Source organism: Aphelocoma coerulescens, chromosome 26 (genome assembly GCF_041296385.1).
Source record: "Aphelocoma coerulescens isolate FSJ_1873_10779 chromosome 26, UR_Acoe_1.0, whole genome shotgun sequence".
NCBI lineage: Eukaryota > Metazoa > Chordata > Aves > Passeriformes > Corvidae > Aphelocoma > Aphelocoma coerulescens.
The window spans coordinates 6,063,200-6,086,087 of record NC_091039.1 but is presented as its reverse complement, the minus strand read 5'-3'; the positions used below and the strand labels follow the sequence as shown (position 1 = coordinate 6,086,087).

The window sequence follows — 22,888 nt, the reverse complement described above, 5'->3', positions numbered from 1 at the left end:
AGGAGCAGATAAAGGAGCTGGAATAAAGGGAATGAAGTACGTGGAGCGTTGCAGAGGTCTTAGAATATCCTGAGGGGGGAAAAAAAAAAAAAATCGGAGTTGAAAGGGATTTTTTTACTCTTTTGACTCAAGTAGAACATTCAGTTTTTAATCTCCACAAGCCTTTTGGGGAGTTCGTGGGCACTAAAAGCTGCTTTGCCCCCACCTTTCCTTTCTGGAGGCGGCCTTTGAAGTGGCCTTCAAAAGCTGCCGCCCGACCTGCCTGGGTTATTCCGCAGGCCGGGATGAATCCCCGCCTTTGTGGGAGCAATGAGCTCGGGGGGGGCATTCCTGGGGGGCTGCTTGAAGGGGAAAAGTCCCAAATCCTGAGCGGTTTGGACATGTTTGGAGGAAAACACGGAGCCAACAGCTGTGGTCTGGCCTAATCTGACAGCGCAGCAGCTGTCACAACAAAAGCAGGGCTGCTCCACACGCCGCTGCTTTGTGGGGTGAGAGGAAAGGATTTAAAGGAAAAGGTTACTTATTGATGTGTTTAAAGTTATATTTGGTTTATATTTCGTTTGTATTTAATTTGTATTTTATTTATATTTATATTTATATTTATATTTATATTTATATTTATTTTTATTTTTATTTTTATTTTTATTTTTATTTTTATTTTTATTTTTATTTTTATTTTTTTTGTTTTGTTTTTGTTTTTATTTTTATATATTATATATTTATACTTATATTTATACTTACACATATAATATTTAAAACATAAAATATAATACAAATATAAAATAAATATAAGTATTTATTTATTATATAAAATATACAATATACAATATATAATATATAATATATAATATATAATTTACAATATATAATATATAATATATGATATATATTATATTATATATAATATAATATATTATATCATTTTATATAAGTATAAATATAAAATAAATATAAATATAAATATAAATATAAAAAAATAAATATAAATATAAATATAAATATAAATATAAATCTTTATTATGTATTTATTATATAATTATATTTATCCATATAATTATTAATTATATTTATATTTCTACTTATACTTACACTTATATTTATATTTATTTATTGGTTCTCCTGTGTGCAGCCTGATTTTATGGGATCCCCAGCAGGTGAATGGGCTCTCAACCAATTCTTTCCTCGAATTTCAGGGCTCGGATGGGTTTTGGAGACTTTGGGTTTTTCTGGAATTCTGGTTTTTAGGTACCTGCCTGGGGTTTTTTTGGGGGGGATGGCAAATCCTTTCCGCCCCAACCCTTTCCCCACCCCACACCTGCAGTCCCAGCGTGCTCCACGAGGAGAATTAACCAATTCCAACTTGTGAAAACGGCCTGAATCGGGGTCAACTTTTTTTTTCAAAGCATCAAATTCTGCAACCTGGCAGGGACATTTCAGGTGAATTCCGTATGATTTGAAGGCTTTTTCTCCCCTTTTTTCTCCTCCGGGCAAAAGCCGGGGTAACCTTTGAAACAAAAGACGTCAAAGTGCCGGCAGCCTGCGCCTCGGGCTGTGCTGGAGGCAGTAATCTGCTCCAACATGAATATTTGATGTCTGCTCCGCCAAATGAGGGAATTACAAGTTGATATAAACTGACGTTCTTTGTGTTCGCTCGTGACAAACGCAGCAATTAGCTGCAATCAGTTAATTACAGCTCGCTCCTTCCGCGGCCTTTCCTTCCTCCAGCTCCGCTCTGCAGCAGGACGGGGTTCAGCTCACGGATTTGTTTTCGTGCTGCTCCTCTGGAAAAGCTGGAAATTGGGAATTTTATCCATCTGAAAGCCCATCCCTGTCGGGTTTATCCTCGCACCGGGGATGCTCCGGGGCTTTCCCGGGATGGAGTTTCCTGACCCCATTCCCAAACCTTGTTTCAGGAGTGCCTGAAAGTGAGAGATGAACGATTGGGGAACGTTTGTGGGGTCACGGCTTTAAGGGATGAGCTCCAGGTGGGTTTTAAACCTTGGCATAAATCCCTGCCGGGCTGCACAGACTCCTCCAGAGCCTCTTCCAACTCCCAGCTCACTTTGAGGGCAGCTTTGTGGAAAAACCACCCCCATTCTTCCCAGCTTTCCATGGGCAGAACGCTGGGAGACTCTCTCCTGCTGCTGCTGGAAAATCCTGACCAGGGAATTTTTCCAACACTTCCAGGGATTTTGACTCCAACACTTCCCTGAGTGGCCCACTCCAATATTTATGACCATTTCCATGATTTTTTTCCCCCTAATATCTTGTTTGCTTTGTGGAAAAGCCACTCCCACTCCCATTCTTCCCGATTTTCCACGGGCAGAACGCTGGGAGACTCCCTCCTGCTGCTGCTGGAAAATCCTGGAAGGGGGAATTTTGCCTTGCAAGAGATGCAGGGAACCAAAGGGACCCTGACCTGGAGTCTTGGCTGAGCTCGAGCTCCAGCAGCACATGGAAAACCCATCCTGGGATGTCATTCCTGCGTCCCAAACTCCTTTCCCTGGGAATTTGAGGTGTCCAGCAGGAGATGGAGCAGCACTGGGTTATCCAAGAGCAGCCAGGACGAGGGGGAGCAGTTTGAAACTAAAAGAGGGAAGGTTTAGGTGCGATTTTGGGAAGGAATTCCTCCCTGGGAGGGTGAGGAGGGGCTGGGATGGAATTCCCAGAAAATCCATGGCTGCCCCATCCCTGGAAGTGTCGCAGGCCAGGCTGGAGCAACCTGGGATCATGGAAAGGGTGGAACTGGGGGATCTTTAAGGTTTCTCCCAACCCAAACCAGTCCAGGATTCCATGGATTTGGGGACCTATGGGATTTAAGGAACTCATCCCACGGGGACACGAGGCACCTCCAGCCCCAAAGCAGAACCAGCCTTGGCCCTCCTGGGGTGCCAGCAGAGAAAATACCGGAGCTGGTTCCCGTTCCGTGGTGTTTTCCCTCTTTTTTTCCCCCTGGCTCTTTTCCCCCAGCCCCTTTTTCCCGGCTCTGCTCAGTTTCCCCAGGGAAGCGTGGCTGGGATTTCTGCGGGATTGACATCCCGTTCTCAGCCTCCTCCTCCAGCCTCGCACCGAAAACATCCATGTCTGGGAGAACTGGGACATCCCAGGGCGGGGGAGGAATTTGGGAATCTGCCTCCCCCCCATCCCTAATTTTAGGCACTGAAATTCCAGACCTGTCAGCCAAGAGCTGAGCTTGGCACACGCAGGGACGGCAGTGACAGGGAAGTGGGAGCTGAAGAGCGGCTGTGGCACGGCCCCGTTCCCAAAACCACCCTGGGATGGGGCTGGAGAGTGGGAAATATGGAAAGCGAGGCTTGGTGGGATTGGGAAAGTCCTGAGTGAGCGGGGAAAGGGGCTCAGCCTGGAGAAAAGGGGGATCAGGGGGAATTTCTGGCTCTGCACAGGTCCCTGACAGGAGGGGGCAGCCGGGGAGGATTTGGGATCTTATCCCAGGGAACAGGGACAGGAGGAGAGGGAACGGCCTCAGGCTGGGCCAGGGGAGGCTCAGGTTGGACATCAGCAGGAATTTCCTCATGGAAAGGGTTGGAAAGGGCTGCCCAGGGAGGTTTGGAGTGCCCATCCCTGGAGGTGTCACCTGGACTCAGTGCCCAGGGTGGGGATCGGGCACAACTCGGACTCGATGATCCCAGAGGGATTTTCCAACCTAAATTCTGGGATTTTGGGATCTCTGCTGCTTCATGTTCCACCCGAGAGTCCATCCATCACCATGGCCACCACTGAGCCCTGTCCCCAAACACCACATCCACAGGTTTTCCCAGCACTTCCAGGGATTTGGGCTCCACCACTTCCCTGCACAGCCCATTCCAACATTTACAACCATCTCCGGGATTTTTTTCCCCCCAATACCTCACCTAAACCCTGCCTTGTTTCAGATCAATAAATTCCCCCGTGAACTCAGCCTTAGGGATGTGCGAAAGAGGAAGATTCCAAGGGATGCAGGAGTTTCCTTATGGCAACCCCTGGAACAAATCCGGGCTCCTGAAATTTTGTTTCCAAGATGGGTTTGGTTTTTTGCCTTTTTAAAGCATGAAACGCTTCCGTATTTAAGCCCCAAAGGAAATAAAACCACATTTCTGTGCGGTTTGAATGACGAATTCTGAGGTGGATCAGGATTTCGTTCACTCTGTTAAGCTCTAATTAAAATATCAGAGCTCTGAGTCAATTAAAATATTGAAAAATCATAGAAAATCAGAATTCTGCTGTGATTTTTTTTCACCCAGAGCTGCTCCTGGCTCTTATCTCTGCCTGGGCCATCAATGATTAACCCCGGTTGTGGCTGAGGAGCAAAGTCCCTCTTCTCTCACTCAGATTTTCCTGCAGCTCCTTCCCAGAGCCAAACAGACTCTGGGATGAATCCAGGGAATTTTGTGCCCTGCTCTGGGATTTATGGACTGGTTGGGCTTCCCAGGAAGGGGAATACAGGTGGTGATCCCAAAAAACTCTGCTTTATTCAACATTCTGGGAATGTGGGATCAGCAGCTCCCAGCCCTGGGAACTGCTTTTTTTCCAGTTGGATACAAACCCAAACTTTTATTTATATTCTGATTTTTTTTCATTTTTAAAAACTTATTTTAATTATAAAAACCCTCTAAAATCCGCAGCTCGATTCTGCTTCCTGCTCAGCTGCCACTCCCCGAGCTGTGGCTGATTTGGGATGGGTTTTGGGGTGGTTTTTGCCTTTTTTTCCCTGTCTTTTCTGAGTTCCTGCCCTGTCTCCCCGCGTTTGTCACTCAGCCGAGCACAGCTGGTGGACTTCTCCCCGTGGGTGAAAATCTGATGGAGAAATCCCGGAGTTCCGAGCTGCTGTCTGCCCGGATTAAGGGAGCTCTCTGCACTGGAGAACTCCTTAATTAACTCCTTAATTAACTGTCAGCTTGGAAAATCTCTGGGAAAAATTTAGGATCTCTATTCCCCTGCATTTCTCTCCCTGCTAGCACAAAAATTCCCTGTTTTCCCTCTTTACCCACAACATCCTCATTATTCCCCAAAAAAAACCCCTTTTCTGGCATTTCCAGAGCCGATTTTTCCCATTTTCCTTCCTCCTGCAGCTCCTCCTATCCCAGGAATGTTTTAGGGATGGAGTTGGCTCAGCCTGAGGTGCTGCAGGTGAAAAAAAAGGGAATTAGAACCGGGAATTAAAACCTCCCTGTTGGGCTCGTTGGTATCTGCAGGAATTCCTGCACCTCTCCTGCTGTTCCCATGGAAACAGATGTGGAATTGCAGGGATTCTAGAGGTTCTCAGGACTATTGGTAATTTTTTTAACAGCGACACCTTTATCATTCCCGAGCAGGCTGGGAGAATTTAAATCAGCTTTTTTTGAGGCACCAAAAAAAGCGGGAATCCCTCATTCCCAGAAAAACATTTTCCAACCTGCTGGATCCGGCTCAGCCATCGGGAAGCTTGGAACAGTTGGGATTTGTGGCTGAGCTGTTCCTGTCATGTTTCAATTCCCCATTTCCCCCCTGATTTATCCCATTTTTTCTTGTTTATCTTGGGTGTTCATCATGGAAGGTGAGGCTGGATCCATCCATGGATCCATCCATCCATCCATCCATGGATTCATCCATCCATCCATCCATCCATCCATCCATCCATCCATCCATCCATCCATCCATCCATCCATCCATGGATCCATCCCTCCATGGATCCATCCATCCATCCATGGGTTCATCCATCCCTCCATCCATCCATGGATCCCTCCATCCATCCCTCCATCCATCCATCCATCCATCCATGGATCCCTCCATCCATCCCTCCATCCATCCCTCCATCCATCCCTCCATCCATCCATCCATCCATCCATCCCTCCATCCATCCATCCATCCATCCATGGATCCCTCCATCCATCCCTCCATCCATCCCTCCATCCATCCCTCCCTCCCTCCATCTATCCATCCATCCATCCATGGATCCCTCCATCCATCCATCCATCCATGGATCCCTCCCTCCCTCCCTCCCTCCCTCCCTCCATCCATCCATCCATCCATCCATCCATCCATCCATCCATCCATCCCTCCCTCCCTCCATCTATCCATCCATCCATCCATGGATCCCTCCATCCATCCATCCATCCATGGATCCCTCCCTCCCTCCCTCCCTCCCTCCATCCATCCATCCATCCATCCATCCATCCATCCATCCATCCATCCATCCATCCATCCCTCCCTCCCTCCATCCATCCATCCATCCATCCATCCATCCATCCATCCATCCATCCATCCATCCATCCATCCATCCCTCCCTCCCTCCCTCCCTCCCTCCCTCCCTCCATCCATCCATCCATCCATCCATCCCTCCATCCATCCATGGATCCATCTGCAGCACTTGGAGGAGAAGGAGACGCTTCCAACCCCTTTTGAGGGAACCGGGTCAAGGCAGAAAAATCCCGGGATGACCGGCAGGCTGGGAGAAGGTCCCAACATCCCGCTCCCCCAAGCTCCTTGTGGGGTGCAGGAGCAGAATTTGGGGGTTCTGCTGCCTGACGCGCCCTTGCCGTGCCCCTTTTCCCCATTCTGGGGTGACACCCATCGGATGGGCTCTTCCCTCCCTGATCCCTGGCATCCCCCCAGGGGCAGCCCCCATCCCTTCCCACCATCACCGCGGGCTCTCTGCCTCCTCTCAGCTCCGTCTTTCCAGCTCCTGCTTCCCGATTTTTGCCCTCCCGCCTCCCTTTCCCGGGAGTTTTGTCGGTGCCGGTTTAGGGCGGGGAGCGGGGGGAGCGCGGCCGTTCCAGAACATCCTGTGCGAGCGTGGGGAGCCATAAAAGGCTTAGGGATGGACTGGGAACGCCGGGAATTCGCACGCACAGCCCCGGCTGCCGCTCCGAGGAGGAGCCCAGATGGGGAAACCCTCCCCGCCTTGAGCGTCCTACATCTTCCAGAGGGGGAACTGCAGCGCCGCTGGATTTACGCGGATTTTTGTTCCCGTTTTTTTCCCCCCCTCCCACGCAGCAATTCCCAGCTCCGGCTGCTCCCGGCGCCGCTCGCAGCCCGGCGGGGAGTGGGAGGAAGGAAGGGGATGCTCGGAGGATTTGGGAAAAGGGGAAGTTGCGGAGCTTTTCCAGCCATGCTCCACCTGCGCTCGGCGCGGCGCCTCCGGAGCTGTGAGTATTCCCGAGAAATCCCGGGAAAGGAAGGAGGGAGGGAGGGAATTCCTCACTGGAGGTCACTGGGTCATTTGGGGGGGATTTGAGACCCCGAGTCCTCCCAGGCTTTTCAGCCTCAAACAAAGCTCGGAGTCTGCGTTTCCCTTCCAAAAATTGGGTGAAGAAAGATGATTTTTTTCCTTACTTTTTGTGAAGAAGGATGGGGTTTTCCCTTAGTTTTTTTTTTCCCCCAGTAGCCCCCAAATCCCTTCTTTTCAGCCTTTCTCCTCCCAGCATCCCCACTCCCATTTTTCCAGCCTCTCTCCCAGCCCAGGCCCTGGCGGTGCTGGGGTTGCTGTGACCTCCCGCAGCTGTGATCCCGCCGGAGCTCTTCCCGTTCCCTGTGCAGCCGAAATAAAGAGGAAAAGGAGCTCTGGAAACACAACCTGAGAGGCTGCAGGGCTCGGAAAAGCCCTTCTGGGTTTCACTCGTGCAGGAGAGGAGCTGCTGGGGCAGAGGGAGATTTTGGTGGGAGCTGGATGGGGAAGGGAGACCCTTCGCTCTTGCAGGTGGGTCCTTGAAAATAAAATAAAATAAAATAAAATAAAATAAAATAAAATAAAATAAAATAAAATAAAATAAAATAAAATAAAATAAAATAAAATAAAATAAAATAAAATAAAATAAAATAAAATAAAATAAAATAAAATAAAATAAAATAAAATAAAATAAAATAAAATCTCCTGGGCTAAACTGTGACCTGAGCAAACCTCACCTTGCTCCGCTGATTTTTCAGCCCACCCACGATTAAAAAAAAGCTGATCTGGGCTCCTTCCCCTCTTTCAAAAAATGAAGCAGCTTTTGTCCCTGTCCCGGAGCTGTGGCTGCCATCCTCCTGCTGGGGAATATTTCCTTCCACAATCCCCCACCCTCCTTCCCATCAGCAGGAAAATTGCAGCCCGCAGGAGGAGGCTGGAAAGGATCCCGAGGGACCGGGGTGGGGGAGGGGGTGAAGCTGGGGGAGGCCAGAGCGGTCCCAGCTGCTCCTGCATCCCGGAGGATGCTCGGGATCGGGGGGTACGAAACGAGCGCTGCTGTTTCCCTCTGCTTGGCACAACGAAATCTCTTCTAATTCCAGTGGTTTTCCCTCTTTTTGCCGTTTTTTTTTTATTCCAGGGAGAGGCAGGGAACCGGCGGCGTTTGGTTGTTGTTGTTGTTTTTGTTGTTATTTTCCGGGCGGTTGTTACTATGGCGAGGGAAGGCGGGCAGGTCTGGAATCCCCGGCTGACAATTCCATGCCTGCTCCTTTCATTCCCAGCTGCCGGGGTTGGAGCAAAGGCACCGGAATCGGGCTGTTCCCGGCCCCTTTTCCCTTGGGACGCAGGGGAGAGGAGGATCCTTTTTCCCGAAGTTTCCCTGGTGGATTTCTCTGTCCCGCTGAGGACTGGCTGGGTGTGTCTGACCTGCTCCTGGTGACACCGAGGCAATTGGCAGATGGGATTTTTGGGGCTATGGGGATCACTCTGGATCTGTCCCATTCCCAAATGGGAGGAGATTTGGGTTCCGGACAGCTCATGCGCTGGCCCTTGGAATTTCGACCCTGGAGCAGCACGACTTCCAAATCCTGGAGAGAAGAGAGACGGGAATGGAAGGGAAAGAAGCTGCCGTGCTCTGACCTCTCTCCCCGTGAATCCCGTGAATCCCTTTAAACCCCACCAGCCTGGCTCCGATAAATCCCAAATTACCGCAGGCCCAGAAATGCCACAAATCCAGGGCCACTCCCAAAAGATGAATGGGTTTTCCATGGAGGGAATATCCAGGGGGAGGTCCCGCTGTCCCCTGGAGCCCTGACCCCCTCTCAGGGCGTGCTGTGGGGCTGCCCCTGCCCATCCATGCTCCAAATCCGCTTGGAAAAGGCCCTGGAGGGTTTGTGGGTGCTCTTAAAGCCGGGAATTTTATCCTGCAGGGATAAGGACTGGAGCGGGCTCGGCCCCATCCCCGCCGCCTCCGCTGTCGGAAAAGCAATTTCCCCTCCTTTGGGTTTCAGATGGTCAGTTTGGGATAACGAAGCCGTAATTCCCTGTGCCCGGGAGGGGAATGAGGCTGCGGGACGCTTTCCCAGCTCCCTGCACGGCGCTGGTGTCGCTTCCCGGTGAAATCCAGGTGATTTTGGAGAGCCGGAGGCGAAGGAAGGCGTGGGATCAGCGTGAGCCTGACCTTGATTTCCTTAAAATAGCACGGGAGGGAAGAGGAGCAGATCCTTTGTGTGCCAAGGCAGCTGAATTCAGGCAGAGCTCTGCATTCCAGCCGAATTCCCAGCTCTTTGCTGTGTTGTTCCCTCGAGGGACCTGCCCAGAGAAATCCTCATCCCTCTCCAAGAGCTCTCTGCATGCTGGGATGTTGAAAAGGAATTTTTAGGCAATTTGAGGCAATTATTGCTAAGCTTTGGACAGAGGAATTGCCTGGCCCCAGCCAGGTTCTGCTCCTGGCAGGCGCTGGAGCGATGCTGGTTGTGCCTCATCCCAGCACTTCGGATTCGAAGGAAGAGAGGCACAGGGTAAAAAAAGGATTTCCTGGATGTCTGGATGCAAATCCATCGTGCTCCTGGAAACAGGAGCTGGCTCTGCTTTGCTGATTAGCCGGTCCAGGCTGAATTTGTCCGTGAAAATTCACCTGGAAAGGAAAAAAATCGTTCACGGAGGCAGAATCCCAGAGCCGCTGGAGCTGCCAGGGAGCAAATCCCGGAGCTGCTCAGGGAGGGCAGAGCAGCAGCGGGATCTGGGCTGGGGTTCGCCCCTTTTTCCCTGGATTCTGGGAGGATGGGAAGCGTGGCTTGATGTGCTGCTGCTGCTTTTTATCGTGGCTTTGTGTTCCTTTGTCCTGCGGCCCCTGTGGAGCCGGGAATTGCGCCGGGAATTGTGGATGAGCCCACACCAGGTCCTGGACCCCAGCCCAAGGAGGATTTATTTATCAACCCTATTCCTCATGCCATAAATGACGTTTGGTGCACTCCCGAAAATTTATTTGGCAAGATAAATAAAAATAAACAGCCCTGCTCAGAATGATTGGATTTTATGGCAGCTCGGAGCTGGATGGGAAGGGATTTTCCTGGATCCCAGTCCAGGCGTGAGACCTTTCTCACCGATGATTTCTATTTTCTTTATAGAATCACAAAATTCCTGGATGATTTGTGTTGGAAGGGCCTTAAATCCTCACCCTGCCATGGGCACGGACACCTCCCACTATCCCAGGTTGCTCCAGCCCGGCCTTAGCCACTTCCAGAGCTGTGGGATCCCTGCCAGCCTCGTGTAATTCCCACTTTCAGAGGAGCTGCGGGAACAAACAGGAGCCCGGAAATCTCCCCCTGGGGCGGCTCTAGGGTTTGCAGGGATCCCAGGACGGCAGCAGCGCCGTGCTCAGCAGGAATCCTGCGCTGCCCCTGGCTGTGGCTCCAGGGCCGCCTCTGTCCCCCTGCTGACCCGGGGGACGCAGCGGCCGGGAATTTTTCGGAGGAACGACATGAAATTCCCAGCGTGCTGCACTCAGGAGGTGCGGGGGATCCAGGATTCCAGGGGGATCCTGCTCCACGCTGTGATCCCAGGAATCACCCGGCTGATCCCGGGGCCCGGGAGGCGACAGGAGGCCGGAGGTGGCTGTTGCTAAGCTACGCCTGCGGCTGCTCCCGGCCGGCTCTGCTCAGACCCAGGAGCTCCGTCCTGGGGCAGGGAATTCTCCGGATCCCCCTCGGACAGTCTCTGCTCCAGCAGGAAACAAGTCTGGGTCTGCTTTTGGGGGAAAAAAGGAGGAATTTCCCCCTGGAAAACCCAAGGGCTGTCACTCCTGGATGATTTATTTGTGCTTGGGCACCTTGGATGGGACAGAGCCACAGGGCCAGGTGTCAGTCAGGGAGCAGGGACATGGATTTGGGGATCAAGGACATGGATTCGGGGGTCAGGGACATGGATTTGGAGGTCAGGAACACGGATTCGGGGGTCAGGGACAGATTTGGGGGTCAAGGACATGGATTCGGGGGTCAGGGACACAGATTTGGGGGTCAAGGACACGGATTCAGGGGTCAGAGACATGGATTTGGGAATGACCCTCTGCTCCAGTCCCACTCTGCTGCCAGGGTGGCTCTTCCCGGCTCAGTGGGACCTCAGCATCCCCACGGAAAACCCTCAGGAATCTGTGCATGGGGAGAAGAGGGAATGCTGCTGTCCCAGCGCAGCGCAGCCAGGAATGTGCCTTTTTTGGGGATTTTTTGGCCGGGGCTGGCTCTGCCCTTCAGAGCCGCGTCCCAAAATCTGAGCGGGCAGCAGCCGCCGAGAGCCTCCGCAGGGACAAAGGGAATTCTGCCTTTGGCTGCGGGCGGGTGTTGGACACTAAAGCGGAGATGCCGGAGCAAAACCGCTTCTGCCGCTCTCCCTTCGCCCCCTCTCCGTCCTCCCGCGCTCATTAAGCTCATCTGCATCGCGCCTAATGACGTTTGGAGAGAGGAGACGGAGCAAAGACCGCGGGGTTCCAGCCCGCTCCCCCTGGGATCCCTCCCGGCTCCCGGGGATGGAGAGGAGGGAGCTGGGAGTTGCTGTTTTCCTCAGGGTGAGGAAGATCAGGAGGAGGAACCAGGCGGGTCAGAGAAGGAGAAGTTGGCCAGCAGGCCGGCAAACAGGCGTGGAACGAGCAGACGCCGGGTTTCAATGTCACCTGGGGGCGGGGAGCTCGGGAAGCAGCAGGACAAACTGACTCCGACCTTCTCGCCTGGGGATTTTTTGGTTTCTTTCTCTTTCCTTCTTTCCTTCTTTCCTTCTTTCCTTCTTTCCTTCTTTCCTTCTTTCCTTCTTTCCTTCTTTCCTTCTTTCCTTCTTTCCTTCTTTCCTTCTTTCCTTCTCTCCTTCTCTCCTTCTTTCCTTCTTTCCTTCTTTCTTTCCCAGCCCTTTTTGGTTTGGTTTGGTTTTACTTTAGGCTCGGTCTCTGAGTGAGCTGCTGAGGCAGCTCTGGATGCGCAGGATTGATGGAGAGGCACTGAGAGGTGCCGGCGGTGCTGCTCTGCGGTGGGGGTGGCACTCTGGTGTCTTCCCTCAGTTCAGGAGGGATCTGGGGAAGGGTCTGGAGAGTCCCGGGGGAGCCGGGAAAGGGGCTCAGCCTGGAGAAAAGGAGGCTCTGGGGGAATTTCTGGCTTTGCACAACTCCCTGACAGGAGTAGGCAGCTGGGGGGCGGATTTGGGATCTTATCCCAGGGAATTTGGGGTGGGATGAGAGAGAACGGCCTCAAGCTGTGCCCGGGGAGGTCAGAGTGGAATTTCGGCAGGAATTTCCTCATGGAAAGGGCAGTCAGGCCTTGGCACGGGCTGCCCAGGGAGCCTTGGAGGCATCCAAGGCAGGCCTGGACGTGGCACTCAGCACTCGGGGCAGGGATTTGGCACAGCTTGCCTGATCCTGGAGACCTTTTCCACCCTCAGTGATTCCGGAATTCTATTTTCCAGCATAACCCCCCCCCCCCCTCCCCGTGGGCAGAAACCTCCCGGTGGCCACCATGGAGCTGCCCAGCACCAAAGACTTCCAGTGGAAATCGCTGGCGCCGCTGCCCAGCCGCAGGGTGTACTCCACGCTGGTGGAGGCGGCCGGGCAGGTCTTCGCCGTGGGCGGCTGCGACGACAACGGCGTCCCCGTGGACTCCTTCGAGGTCTACTCGCCCGAGGCCGACCAGTGGGCAGCGCTGCCCCCCATGCCCACGGCCAGGGCCGGCGTGGCCGTGACCACGCTGGGCAAGAGGATCATGGTGATCGGCGGGGTGGGCACGAACCAGCTGCCGCTGAAGGTGGTGGAGATGTACAACACGGACGAGGGACGCTGGAGGAAGCGCAGCTCGCTCCGGGAGGCCGCCATGGGCATCTCGGTGACGGCCAAAGGCAAGGAGGGACCTGCCGGGGCCGCCCGTGGGGTGGTGGGATTGGGGATTTCGGGATCTGGTTGATGAATTGGTAGTTTAGGTTGGACGCTCTGATCTTTTGTGCTCAGGCACAAAAACTCTCTGGGTGACGGCCCAGGGTGGCTTCGTTGGTCTCCAAAACATCTCCTGTGCTTCCAGGAGTTGGGCCTCGTGCGTTTGTCACCTCCCACCCTCCCAAGATGCTCCACAGGAGGCTGGAAGCACAGACAGAGCCACCCCCGGGTTTGTCACCAGCCCTGGTGGCTCTGCTGGTCCCTGGGGGTGTTTTGGACAAGCTCCAGGGGCTCAGATCCAACTTTCCTGTGGGTTTGCAGTGAATTCTGGTCCTTGAGTGGATTTTTTTTGGTGGTGGGGATGGATTTGTGCAGAGGAGGGGGATTTCAGCTCCTTTCCTGTAGCAGTTTTGTGGGAATTCTTTTCGGGGGGGGGGGAATTTCTGGATTTCTGCTGCTTTCCTATGATAATTTTGTGGGGTTTTTGGCGTGATTTCTTTCCCCCCATCCAGACTACAGGGTGTACGCAGCGGGGGGGATGGGCTCGGACCTGCGGCCCCACAACTTCCTGCAGCACTATGACGTGCTCAAGGACATCTGGGTGTCCCTGGCTGCCATGCCCACGCCCCGCTACGCGGCCACGTCCGTGCTGAGGGGCAGCAAGATCTACGTGCTGGGTAAGGACCAGCCCTGCCTCCTCCGCCTTGGCCTCCTCGTCCTTCTCCTTCTCTCTCCTCCTCTCTTCTTTCTCCGTCTTTGTCTTTCTTTCTTCTTTCTTCTCCTCCCTTCTCCTTCTCCTTCTCCTTCTCCTTCTCCTTCTCCTTCTCCTTCTCCTTCTCCTTCTCCTTCTCCTTCTCCTTCTCCTTCTCCTTCTCCTTCTCCTTCTCCTTCTCCTTCTCCTTCTCCTTCTCCTTCTCCTTCTCCTTCTCCTTCTCCTTCTCCTTCTCCTTCTCCTTCTCCTTCTCCTCCTCCTTCTCCTTCTCCTCCCTCCTTTTTCTTCCCTTTTCGTCCCTTTCTCTTCCTTCTCCTCCCCTTCCCTTCCTTCTCCTCCTCATCTTTCTCCTTTCTCGCTGGATCTGAGCTCATCAGAGCTGCAAAAGCTCCCTGAGCCCAATCCTGGCTCTGCTCTGGGTTTGTCTGGATCGAACGGGTGCATTTCAAACACCTCCCTGTGCCAGCACCGCGGGGAGGGGGAGAGGCTGGAAAATTGAAAATTCGGCTTTTTCCTGCTATGAAACAGAGAAAAGGAGCACAGAGAGGCAAAAAAACCCCCTGTTTCACTCAGGGGACTGGAGATCCGAGGCTCCTGAAGCCCCTGAGCCGGGATTCCCTCTCCTTTTCCCAGGGGGAAGGCAATCCAAGTACGCCGTCAACGCCTTCGAGGTTTTTGACACGGACACCAGGTCGTGGGCCAAGTTCCCCAACATTCCCAACAAAAGGGCCTTCTCCAGCTTCGTGCCCACCGAGGACAAGCTCTTCAGCCTGGGGGGGCTGCGCCAGGGCCGGCTCTACCGGCAGCCCAAGTTCATGAGGACCGTGGACGTGTTTGACCTGGAGCAAGGTGGGGGCTGGCCCTGCCCCTCCCTTCCAGAGGGGCTTGGGGGCACGTGGGGCTGGGTTTGGGGACACACAGGGCTGGATTTGGGGTCTGAGAACACACATGGCTGGTTTTGGGGTTTGGGGACACACAGGGCTGGGTTTGGGGTCTGGGGACACACAAGGCTGGGTTTTGGGTTTGGACCCACGCAGGGCTGGGTTTGGGGCTCTGCTGGCCTTGCAGAGCTCAGAGTTCCCATCAGCTGCTGCCTTGAGCTCAGCTTAGAGGATGATTTCCAGCCAGAATTAACAAGCGGAATGGGAAAGCCACAATCCCGAGGCAGCTGGATCCAACAGCTCCTTCCTGGCGTGCTGGGGGCAAACCCGACCCATTCCATGGGGTTTTATCACCCCAAGGTGCAGCAGCCAAACTGCACTTCCACGAGCCAGGGGGTCAGAGGGGCAGATGCTTTCTCTGGGAGCAGATGATCCCATAAAACCCAGTGTGTCCTGTCCTTCCCAGGTGGGTGGATGAAGATGGAGCGCTCCTGTTTCCTGAAGAAAAGGCGAGCAGACTTCGTGGCCGGCTACCTGCAAGGCAGAGTTGTTGTGGCCGGGGGCCTGGGTGAGGCTCTGGGACTGGTGGGAACCCATTAAAATCGTGTGGGAATTGTTGTCATCCCAGAAAAGGGAGAAATCCCGGTCCTGGCTGGTGGGAGGGAGCAGGGAAAGCAGCCTCCATAAGGGGTTGGGGTACAGAGCAGCCAAGAGATGCTCTGGACAGCTCCAAGCTCCAGGGGCTCAAATCCAACTTTCTTGTGGGTTTACAGCAAATTCTGGTCCTTGAGTGGATTTTTTTTTGCGGGGGGAGATGGATTTTCATCATCCAGCGCCTCCACTTGTGCTTCCAGGGAATCAGCCGACGGTGCTGGAGTCCGCAGAGGCTTTCCACCCGGAGAAGAACAAGTGGGAGAGCCTCCCCCCCATGCCCACCCCGCGCTGCGCCTGCTCCAGCATCACTCTGCGGGACTGCCTGCTGGCCGTGGGCGGCGTGAGCCAGGGGCTCAGCACGGCCGTGGAGGCCCTGTGCCTCTCTGATTCCTGACTGGAGCAGGATTCCACCTGGAGCAGGTCCCTGTGCCCCTCTGAGTCCTGACCAGAGGATTCCACCTGGAGCAGGTCCCTCTGCCCCTCTGATTCCTGACCAGAGGACCCCACCTGGAGCAGGTCCCTGTACCCCTCTGATTCCTGGCCAGAGCAGGATTCCACCTGGAACAGGTCCCTGTGCCCCTCTGAGTCCTGACCAGAGGATTCCACCTGGAACAGGTCCCTGTGCCCCTCTGAGTCCTGACTGGACCTGTTTGGAAGAGGACCCCACCTGGAAGAGGTCCCTGCCCCTGGCTGTCCCCAGCAGTGGCGTTGGGGACCGTGCTGGCAGCTCCCAGCACCATCAGACTGCTGCAGGAGCCTGGAAGCTCCTCCAGAACCACATCCAGGGATTCTGGTGCCTCCCTCCCTGGCACTGCTGTTGCACCCCCGTGAGGGGCCCCCACACTGGCCAGGGGTCCCCTCCAGTTGCTGTCACAGCTCCGTGGGGACACCCAGCTGGAGGAGCTGCTCTCCACATCTCCTGCCTGGGGGGAGGACTCCAGAGATCCCGGCGTGGGAATTGTGTCCCTGCAGCCATCCCGACCACAGGTGACGGCGTGGGAGGTGTTGGGACTCTCCAGAGGGTCAGTGGTGGCTCGGGGGGGGACAGTGGTGGTGTCCTCTTCGATCCTGGGATCTGTGAGTGCTTCCCTACGGATCCCCTTCTCCCAAGGGATACTCCAGACCTGCAGCCGGATCGGGGGCATTGTTCTTCGCCTTCACCGCGAGGCTTTTCCTGCAATCCCGTGGCATTTCCCTGGCATTCCGGCAGAACCGGGGGCTGCCGAGGCTTCTGGAGGATGAATTCCCAAGGGACAGCTTTGGCTCCTCACCGCTGGCACAGGACTGGCACAGCCGCTGCCTTTGCTGGGTGTCAGGAGGAGACGGCCTCAACCTGCAATTTTCCAGTGGTTTGTGGCTGATTTGGAGATTTGGGATCTCCCCTGGGAGAAAGGAGCAAACCAAGGCTGTGCCTCCAGTTTGTCACCCCAGGGACCGGGGGTGGCTTTGGTGACACAAAAGTGACCCCAGCCGCTGCCTCCTCTTGGGTTCCGTTCGCCCCAGGCAGTTTTTGGGAGGGATGTCCAAACTGTCGGGACGCAATTCCAGCTTGGAGCAGTTGTCCCATTAAAAGCTGTCCTTAGGAAAGCCCTCGGAGGAGCCCGGGCTTCGTCAGGGGTGGGATGATGTGAAAATGGGGGGGAGAGGGGCCAGGGCAGGCTGGGATCATGGAATCATGGAATGATTTAGGGTGGAAGGGACCTTAAAGTCCCACCCCTGCCATGGTCAGGGACACCTTCCCCTCTCCCAGGCTGCTCCAAGCCCTGTCCAGCCTGGCCTTGGACACTCCCAGGGATGTGACCCCATCGCCGGTTCGCTTCCAAGGTCTCACATCCCTCCTTTAAGGCGCTCCGTGCGCTGCGGGGAGGGGGGTCCCGGTGTCCCCGCGCTGTCCCCGCGCTGTCCCCGCTCCGTGCGGCTCAGGGGAGCGCGGGGCCGCTCCCGCCGCCGCGGAGCTCCGAGGACGCCGCGCGGAGCTCCGGGGACCCCGTGTGGAGCTCCGAGGACACCGCGCGGCCGCCGAGGACACGGCGGGGACGGAGGGACCGGCGGGCCGGGATCCGGTTCCTTCTCCCGGTCATTCCAGGTGGGATCCCCCCGATCCCGAGCGCTGCGCGGCTGGAGTGACAGGGAAAGGCAGGAGGGGAAGAGGAGGGGAAATGGAGGGAAAGAGGAGCCTTCCCCTCTAGCCCAAAGCCGGGCACAGCAAATCTCCCTTTGAGTCGCCTCTCCATCGAGCCGGGCAGTTAATGAGGAATTTTCCTTTGTCCTTTTCCAGCTCTTTTTCTCCTGATTCCACCTGGAATCAGCGCAGCGGCCGCGGCTCCGGGCTCGGTGCTTTGTTCGGCTGGAGCAGGGGGAGGAGGGATCCTTTGTGTGGCTGCAGCGCAGCTGGAGCCTGATCCTTCCCTTTCTGCCTCCAGAAATCCTGGAGAGAGGCACGGATAGGGCAGCGTGCTGGGAATGAACCCGCTGGGGCACTCCATGGAGAGGTGACAGCGACTGGGGGTGACAGAATCAGAGCTGGGGGTGTCCCCAGCTTCCAGAGAGGGGGAAAGGAGCAGCTCTGAGTCCCCGTGGAGGAAGGAGAAGCAGATCCAGGTCTCTGCCTTTGGATGAATCCCAAGCTCCCATCCCTGGGACATCCCTGGAGCTGTTGAGTGCCCGCCCTCGGTGCTCCTGGCTCGGGAGGGGGATGTTCCGCGCGATGGAGCCCTGCAGAACCCGGAGGGTGAGGGCGGCATTCACCGCCCTCCCCTGACGCTTCTCACGGCTGCGCCTCCATCCTGCCCTTCCCAGGGGTGCTCCTGCTGGGAAATGGGATCCTGCAGGACACAACCTCCTGGGTTTTGTCACCGAAGGGCTGCGCCCACCCTGCAGGTGACGGAGGTGTGACCCTGAGCCAAGGCTCGGGTGGCTCAGGCGCTCCTGGCGGTGCGTGCGGGGTGGTTTTGCGCTGTTTAAGCGGGTTTGGGTGGTTGGTTTCGGGCAGAGCGGTGCTGGGCCGGCTCCAGGTCTGTTCCCAGAGCTGTGAACAGCAGATGGCATCCCTGGGCTGAGCTGCGGCTGGAGCAGCACCTCCGGCAGCCCTCCCGCTGTCCTGGGCTGCCCTGGCCGGGCGGTGATGGACCGGGCTGGCTCTAAAACCCCATTTCCCAGATCCAACAGATAACGTGGTGCGCAAAGGATGCTGCGCGCCTCCTCCAGCGTTTTATTCCCATGGAAAGACATCCCCGTGGAGCCCCAAACCTCTCCAGGGAGCCGTGACAGAGCTGGGTTTGGGTCCAAAGAGTCCCTGATGCTGCTGCCCAGAGCCAGCCCAGGAAATATCCCCGGGTCTGGGTCCCGCTGCAGCTCCCTGAGCTCTGCAGTGAATCCCTCGGGATGAGAGATCATCCCTGGATAAATGCTGGGATCTTCAGCGGGTTTGTCACCAACCTCCTGTCCCTGGGGGGCTGCAGAAAGCCTCGGGCTGGTCCCGCTGCCCCAGGCAGCCCCCAGGACCCCCCCGCACCCTCCGTGCCCGCTCCGCTCCCTGAGTGCCTTTATCCCAACCCAGCCGAGCCCTTGGAGTTTTCCAGCGACAAAAAAATATCCCGGAGCGGCCCCGGCCGTGTCCTCGCCTGAACTCCCCACGCTCGGGGTTTACTGAGAGGCTTTTCAGCCCCGGTCCCGATGGCTGCTCCGACACAGAGGCTGAGGGCTGAGCTGGCCCTGATGCCAAAAATCATCATTTGTTGTCCCCGAGCAGACTTTGTCTGCACAAACAGGAAACTTCCTCAAGGAACAACCTCCAAAGGATCCGGTGGCGGAGCAGAAATGATTCCTGCACCTTGCCGTGGGCCCAGGACACGCACCCAGGCTGGTCCTGGCTGTTGGGGACAATATCTTCAGGGGTCAGCGGTGCTCTTTGGGGTCAGCTCTGCCCTTTGTGGCTGACAATTCCCAAAAGGAGCCCGGCGTGGGGTTGTGTGGCTGCTGTTCCAGCTTCAGCTGGGAATTCCGCTCTGGAGAGTTGGGAATAGAGCTCCGGGAAGCACCTCTGTCACTGCCATCCCCACCCTGGTGATGTCCCCAACCCTGTGGGGCCACCAGCAGTGGAGTCACTCCCGTCTGCTCCCATTCCCTCTGCATCCGCCGGCGTTGGAGCGGATGTGGAGTCACCATCCTGAGACACAGACGCTTCCTGCTCTCAAAAGCTTTTCTTTTTGGAGGGGAATTTTGCTTATTTTTCCTCTAAATGCCTCGGGGTTTCTGCAGCCCCACGTGGTGTGACCCCCCCAGCACCCAGGAGGGTGTCAGGGACAGCCTGGACGGGGTGGATTTGTAGTTAAGGGAGCCTTGAAGGAGTGGCTTAATAGAAAAAATGTATTGATGACCATGTATTTTATGAATTATATCTATAGGATTTGATCTCCTTGGTGTGAGCAAGTGTTGTGGTCCGGAGTGTGAATGAGAGGAGAGAAAAATTCCTGGGAATTGCTCCAAACTCACAAAAACGGGAGGAAATTGGGTCTGGAGCCTGCTCAGCCCCTGCTGCCACTCACCTGGGGTTTGCTGGGGGCTTCACCATGGCGGGTGACAAATTTTGGGGTTGAAACAGGGCTTGGGTTGGATTTTATTAAAAAAACTTTCAGAGTTTTTGGCACTCAGACACTGCACGTGTCCCTTATCAATGTGGAGCATTTTCTGAGGCAAACAGGGCACAGTAACAAGGATCTTGTTATCACCTGATAACACAGATTAAAAATCGGGAAATCCAGATTTTGGAGGGCCTGGTTCCTGGGTTCATCCCAGTTTGGACTCCGGGATCCACTGCCATGGATCCAGGCTGGATTGGGAATTCCTGTGGCTGGTTCAGCTGCGGAAGGAGCAGGACTCCAAGCCAGCCACTCCTCATTAGAGCTTTGCTCTGCTCCTCTCCTCGATGTGCTTCACTGCTCATCTTGCACTGAAATGTTCTCTGTCCGACCGCGATCCAGCCCCGGCTGTGGCACATTCCCAATCTCCTTTCTCGCCGGGAGAGCCTGGACTCGTGATTGGAACCTCATCAGGCTGGTGGGGTTTGCAAAGGGGAACACAAATTCTGCCCGTTGGATAGGTCTGAAATGAGCCTGGGTTTATCCAGAGGAGATGGTGGGAGGGAAGGAGGGACGGATGGATGGATGGATGGATGGATGGATGGATGGATGGATGGATGGATGGATGGATGGATGGATGGATGGAGGGATGGATGGATGGATGGAGGGATGGATGGATGGATGGATGGATGAGGGATGATGGATGAGGGATGGATGGAGGGAATGGATGGAGGGATGGAGGGATGGATGGATGGATGGATGGATGGATGGATGGATGGATGGGGGATGATGGATGAGGGATGGATGGAGGGAATGGATGGAGGGATGGATCCATGGATGGATGGATGGATGGATGGATGGAGGGATGGATGGATGGATGGATGGATGGATGGATGGATGGATGGATGGATGGATGGAGGGATGGATGGGGGATGATGGATGAGGGATGGATGGAGGGAAATGGATGGAGGGATGGATCCATGGATGGAGGGATGGAGGGATGGATGGATGGATGATGGATGGATGGATGGATGGATGGATGGATGGATGGATGATGGATGAGGGATGGATGATGGATGGATGGATGGATGGATGATGGATGAGGGATGGATGATGGATGGATGGATGGATGGATGGATGGATGGATGGATGGATGGATGGATGGATGGATGATGGATGAGGGATGGATGATGGATGGATGGATGGATGGATGATGGATGAGGGATGGATGGATCCGTGGATCCATGGATGGATGGAACCCCCAGCTGCCCTCCTGGGGTGCGAGGGGGCCTCTGCTGCTCTCACCATCAGTGGAAGGCCATAAATGACTTTTCCAAAGGCTCCCATTGCCGCTGATGAGTTTCCCTTCTCCTGCTGATGGATGGGGAGGATCAGAGCACTCCGGGATTTTTCAGAGGGAAAATGGGTTTCACACCTGCCCGAGCATCCCCGGCAGCAGGTGAGGAATGCTGGGGCTGCGGGGCCACTAACGAGGGGCGAGCGTGAAACCTTTTGTTGTCTCTGGCATTTCGATGACTCCGGGAGCTCTTCCTTTCCCCGTGGGAGGTCTCCCTGCTGCCAGAAAATCCTCTGCCTAACGTTTGTTCCTCTCCCAATCCACAAGCAGAGCCTGTGGCCACCGAACCCACAGGTTTTGGCCAGGACGTGGATGCTTTCAGCGCCGGGATAACGCTGTAGGATTAATTTCAATGTAATAAATTCATTAATACGAATTTCGGAGCCTGCGAGCAGACAGAGCTCCTGCTATGCCCAAGCAGCAAGCTGAGTTCGGAGCGGGTTTCCCAGACATGGAGCTGAATTCCCGGCTGGATTTCAGGTTGGCTTTAGTGGACACGCACTGGGGCCGCGGGACAAGCCCAGTTTGGGATTTCCAGGGCTGCAGCTGGGGAATTTCGGTGGATTTCCCCAGTGGAGAAAGCCGTGGGTGCTGCTACAATAGAGGATCCTTATCAGCGGATTCCAGCGGGCTCCGCTCCGCGTCCCTCGGCATTTCCATGAAAACAGGAATGGCTTCCTGAGCCTGTCTGGAAGAAACGCATCCCTCAGGCTCCCTCCCTCGCAGCCGCAGCACAGCATCGCCGAGAGGAATTTATCCGGTGGAAACAGAAGGGGAAGCTCCGCCAGGCTGCGCTTCCTTTCCTCGCGGCGAAAGCCTCGGGAGAAGCATCCCGATAAATCCACGGGGATACCAAACACGTGCCTGGAGCTCGGTGTGTGCTCGAGCGCTTTTTTGGGCCGAGCCAGCAGCGGTCCCACAGCCGGGACAGCTCCGGGAGACACCGACAGTGACCGTGACAGTGGCACTTTTCCCCTCAGGCCGGTGCAATCCCTTTGTTCACCGCAGCCCGGGAGGTTCGTGCCTTCCCTCCCCGGCTCTGTCGCAGTCCCTGGGCCGTGCCCGGACAGGATCCCGGCTGTTTGCTTTGACTTTGGAACTACGGCGCTTCGGTTCAGCTCGGCTCATCTCCGCCTTGTTTATCTTCCCCATGGAAACGGCTCCTGGTGCTGCTCAGTAAATAACTCATTACCGCAATTCATTACCGCAATTCGTTATCGCAGTTCGTTATCGCAATTCATTATCGCAATTGCTGCGGCCCAGGATCGTCTTCGGATGTCCCGAGCCGATTTTAAAACGAGGACAGCGGCTCGTCCCTGGTTTGTTCGGCTCGGGGGGAGGCTTGAGGTGGGGAGGAGCAGCCTGGAGCTGCTCGTCCCTGTGAGAGGCGGAGGTGCCACGTGGCCACCGGCAATAAAAATCGGTGACAGTGGCAGGGGAAGAGACCTGCGTGTCTTAATTGTATCCAAATGGTGTTTAATGAGCGTGGGACAGCACTGGGATGGGTGGCAGCCACGGGGAGCGGTTTGGTGCAAGGCTGTGTCCGTGATCTGTTGTCCTCAGCTTCCCTGAGGGACAGCTGCCCTCAACAGGTCACTCCATAACCTCACCCCGGCGACAAAACCAGCCAGGGGACAGTGCCACCCGCCTGGGTC

At 55.1% G+C, this 22,888-nt stretch overlaps 1 protein-coding gene across 2 annotated transcripts; it reads left to right on the top strand.

Annotated features, from left to right (window-relative positions):
* The first annotated feature begins 6,830 nt into the window (after positions 1 to 6,830).
* Positions 6,831 to 16,700, top strand: KLHDC8A (kelch domain containing 8A). Of its 2 annotated transcripts, none has more exons than XM_068995719.1 (6): positions 6,831 to 7,124; positions 12,590 to 13,015; positions 13,562 to 13,726; positions 14,395 to 14,610; positions 15,109 to 15,210; positions 15,497 to 16,700. In XM_068995719.1, the coding sequence occupies exons 2-6, from the start codon at positions 12,640 to 12,642 to the stop codon at positions 15,688 to 15,690; spliced, it is 1,053 nt and encodes a 350-aa protein (XP_068851820.1). In that variant the 5' UTR covers positions 6,831 to 7,124; positions 12,590 to 12,639; the 3' UTR covers positions 15,691 to 16,700. The 2 variants fall into 2 exon arrangements, with proteins under 2 accessions (XP_068851820.1, XP_068851821.1); XM_068995720.1 differs by lacking the exon at positions 6,831 to 7,124 and adding an exon at positions 11,618 to 11,705.
* Positions 16,701 to 22,888: the final 6,188 nt, after the last annotated feature.

Excerpts from the sequence above, each read along its gene's own strand:
- KLHDC8A (XM_068995719.1), top strand. The coding sequence starts at position 12,640 with ATGGAGCTGCCCAGCACCAAAGACTTCCAGTGGAAATCGCTGGCGCCG. Across the intron at positions 13,016-13,561 it reads CATCTCGGTGACGGCCAAAG|ACTACAGGGTGTACGCAGCG; the intron begins GCAAGGAGGGAC and ends CCCCCCATCCAG. Across the intron at positions 13,727-14,394 it reads CAGCAAGATCTACGTGCTGG|GGGGAAGGCAATCCAAGTAC; the intron begins GTAAGGACCAGC and ends TCCTTTTCCCAG.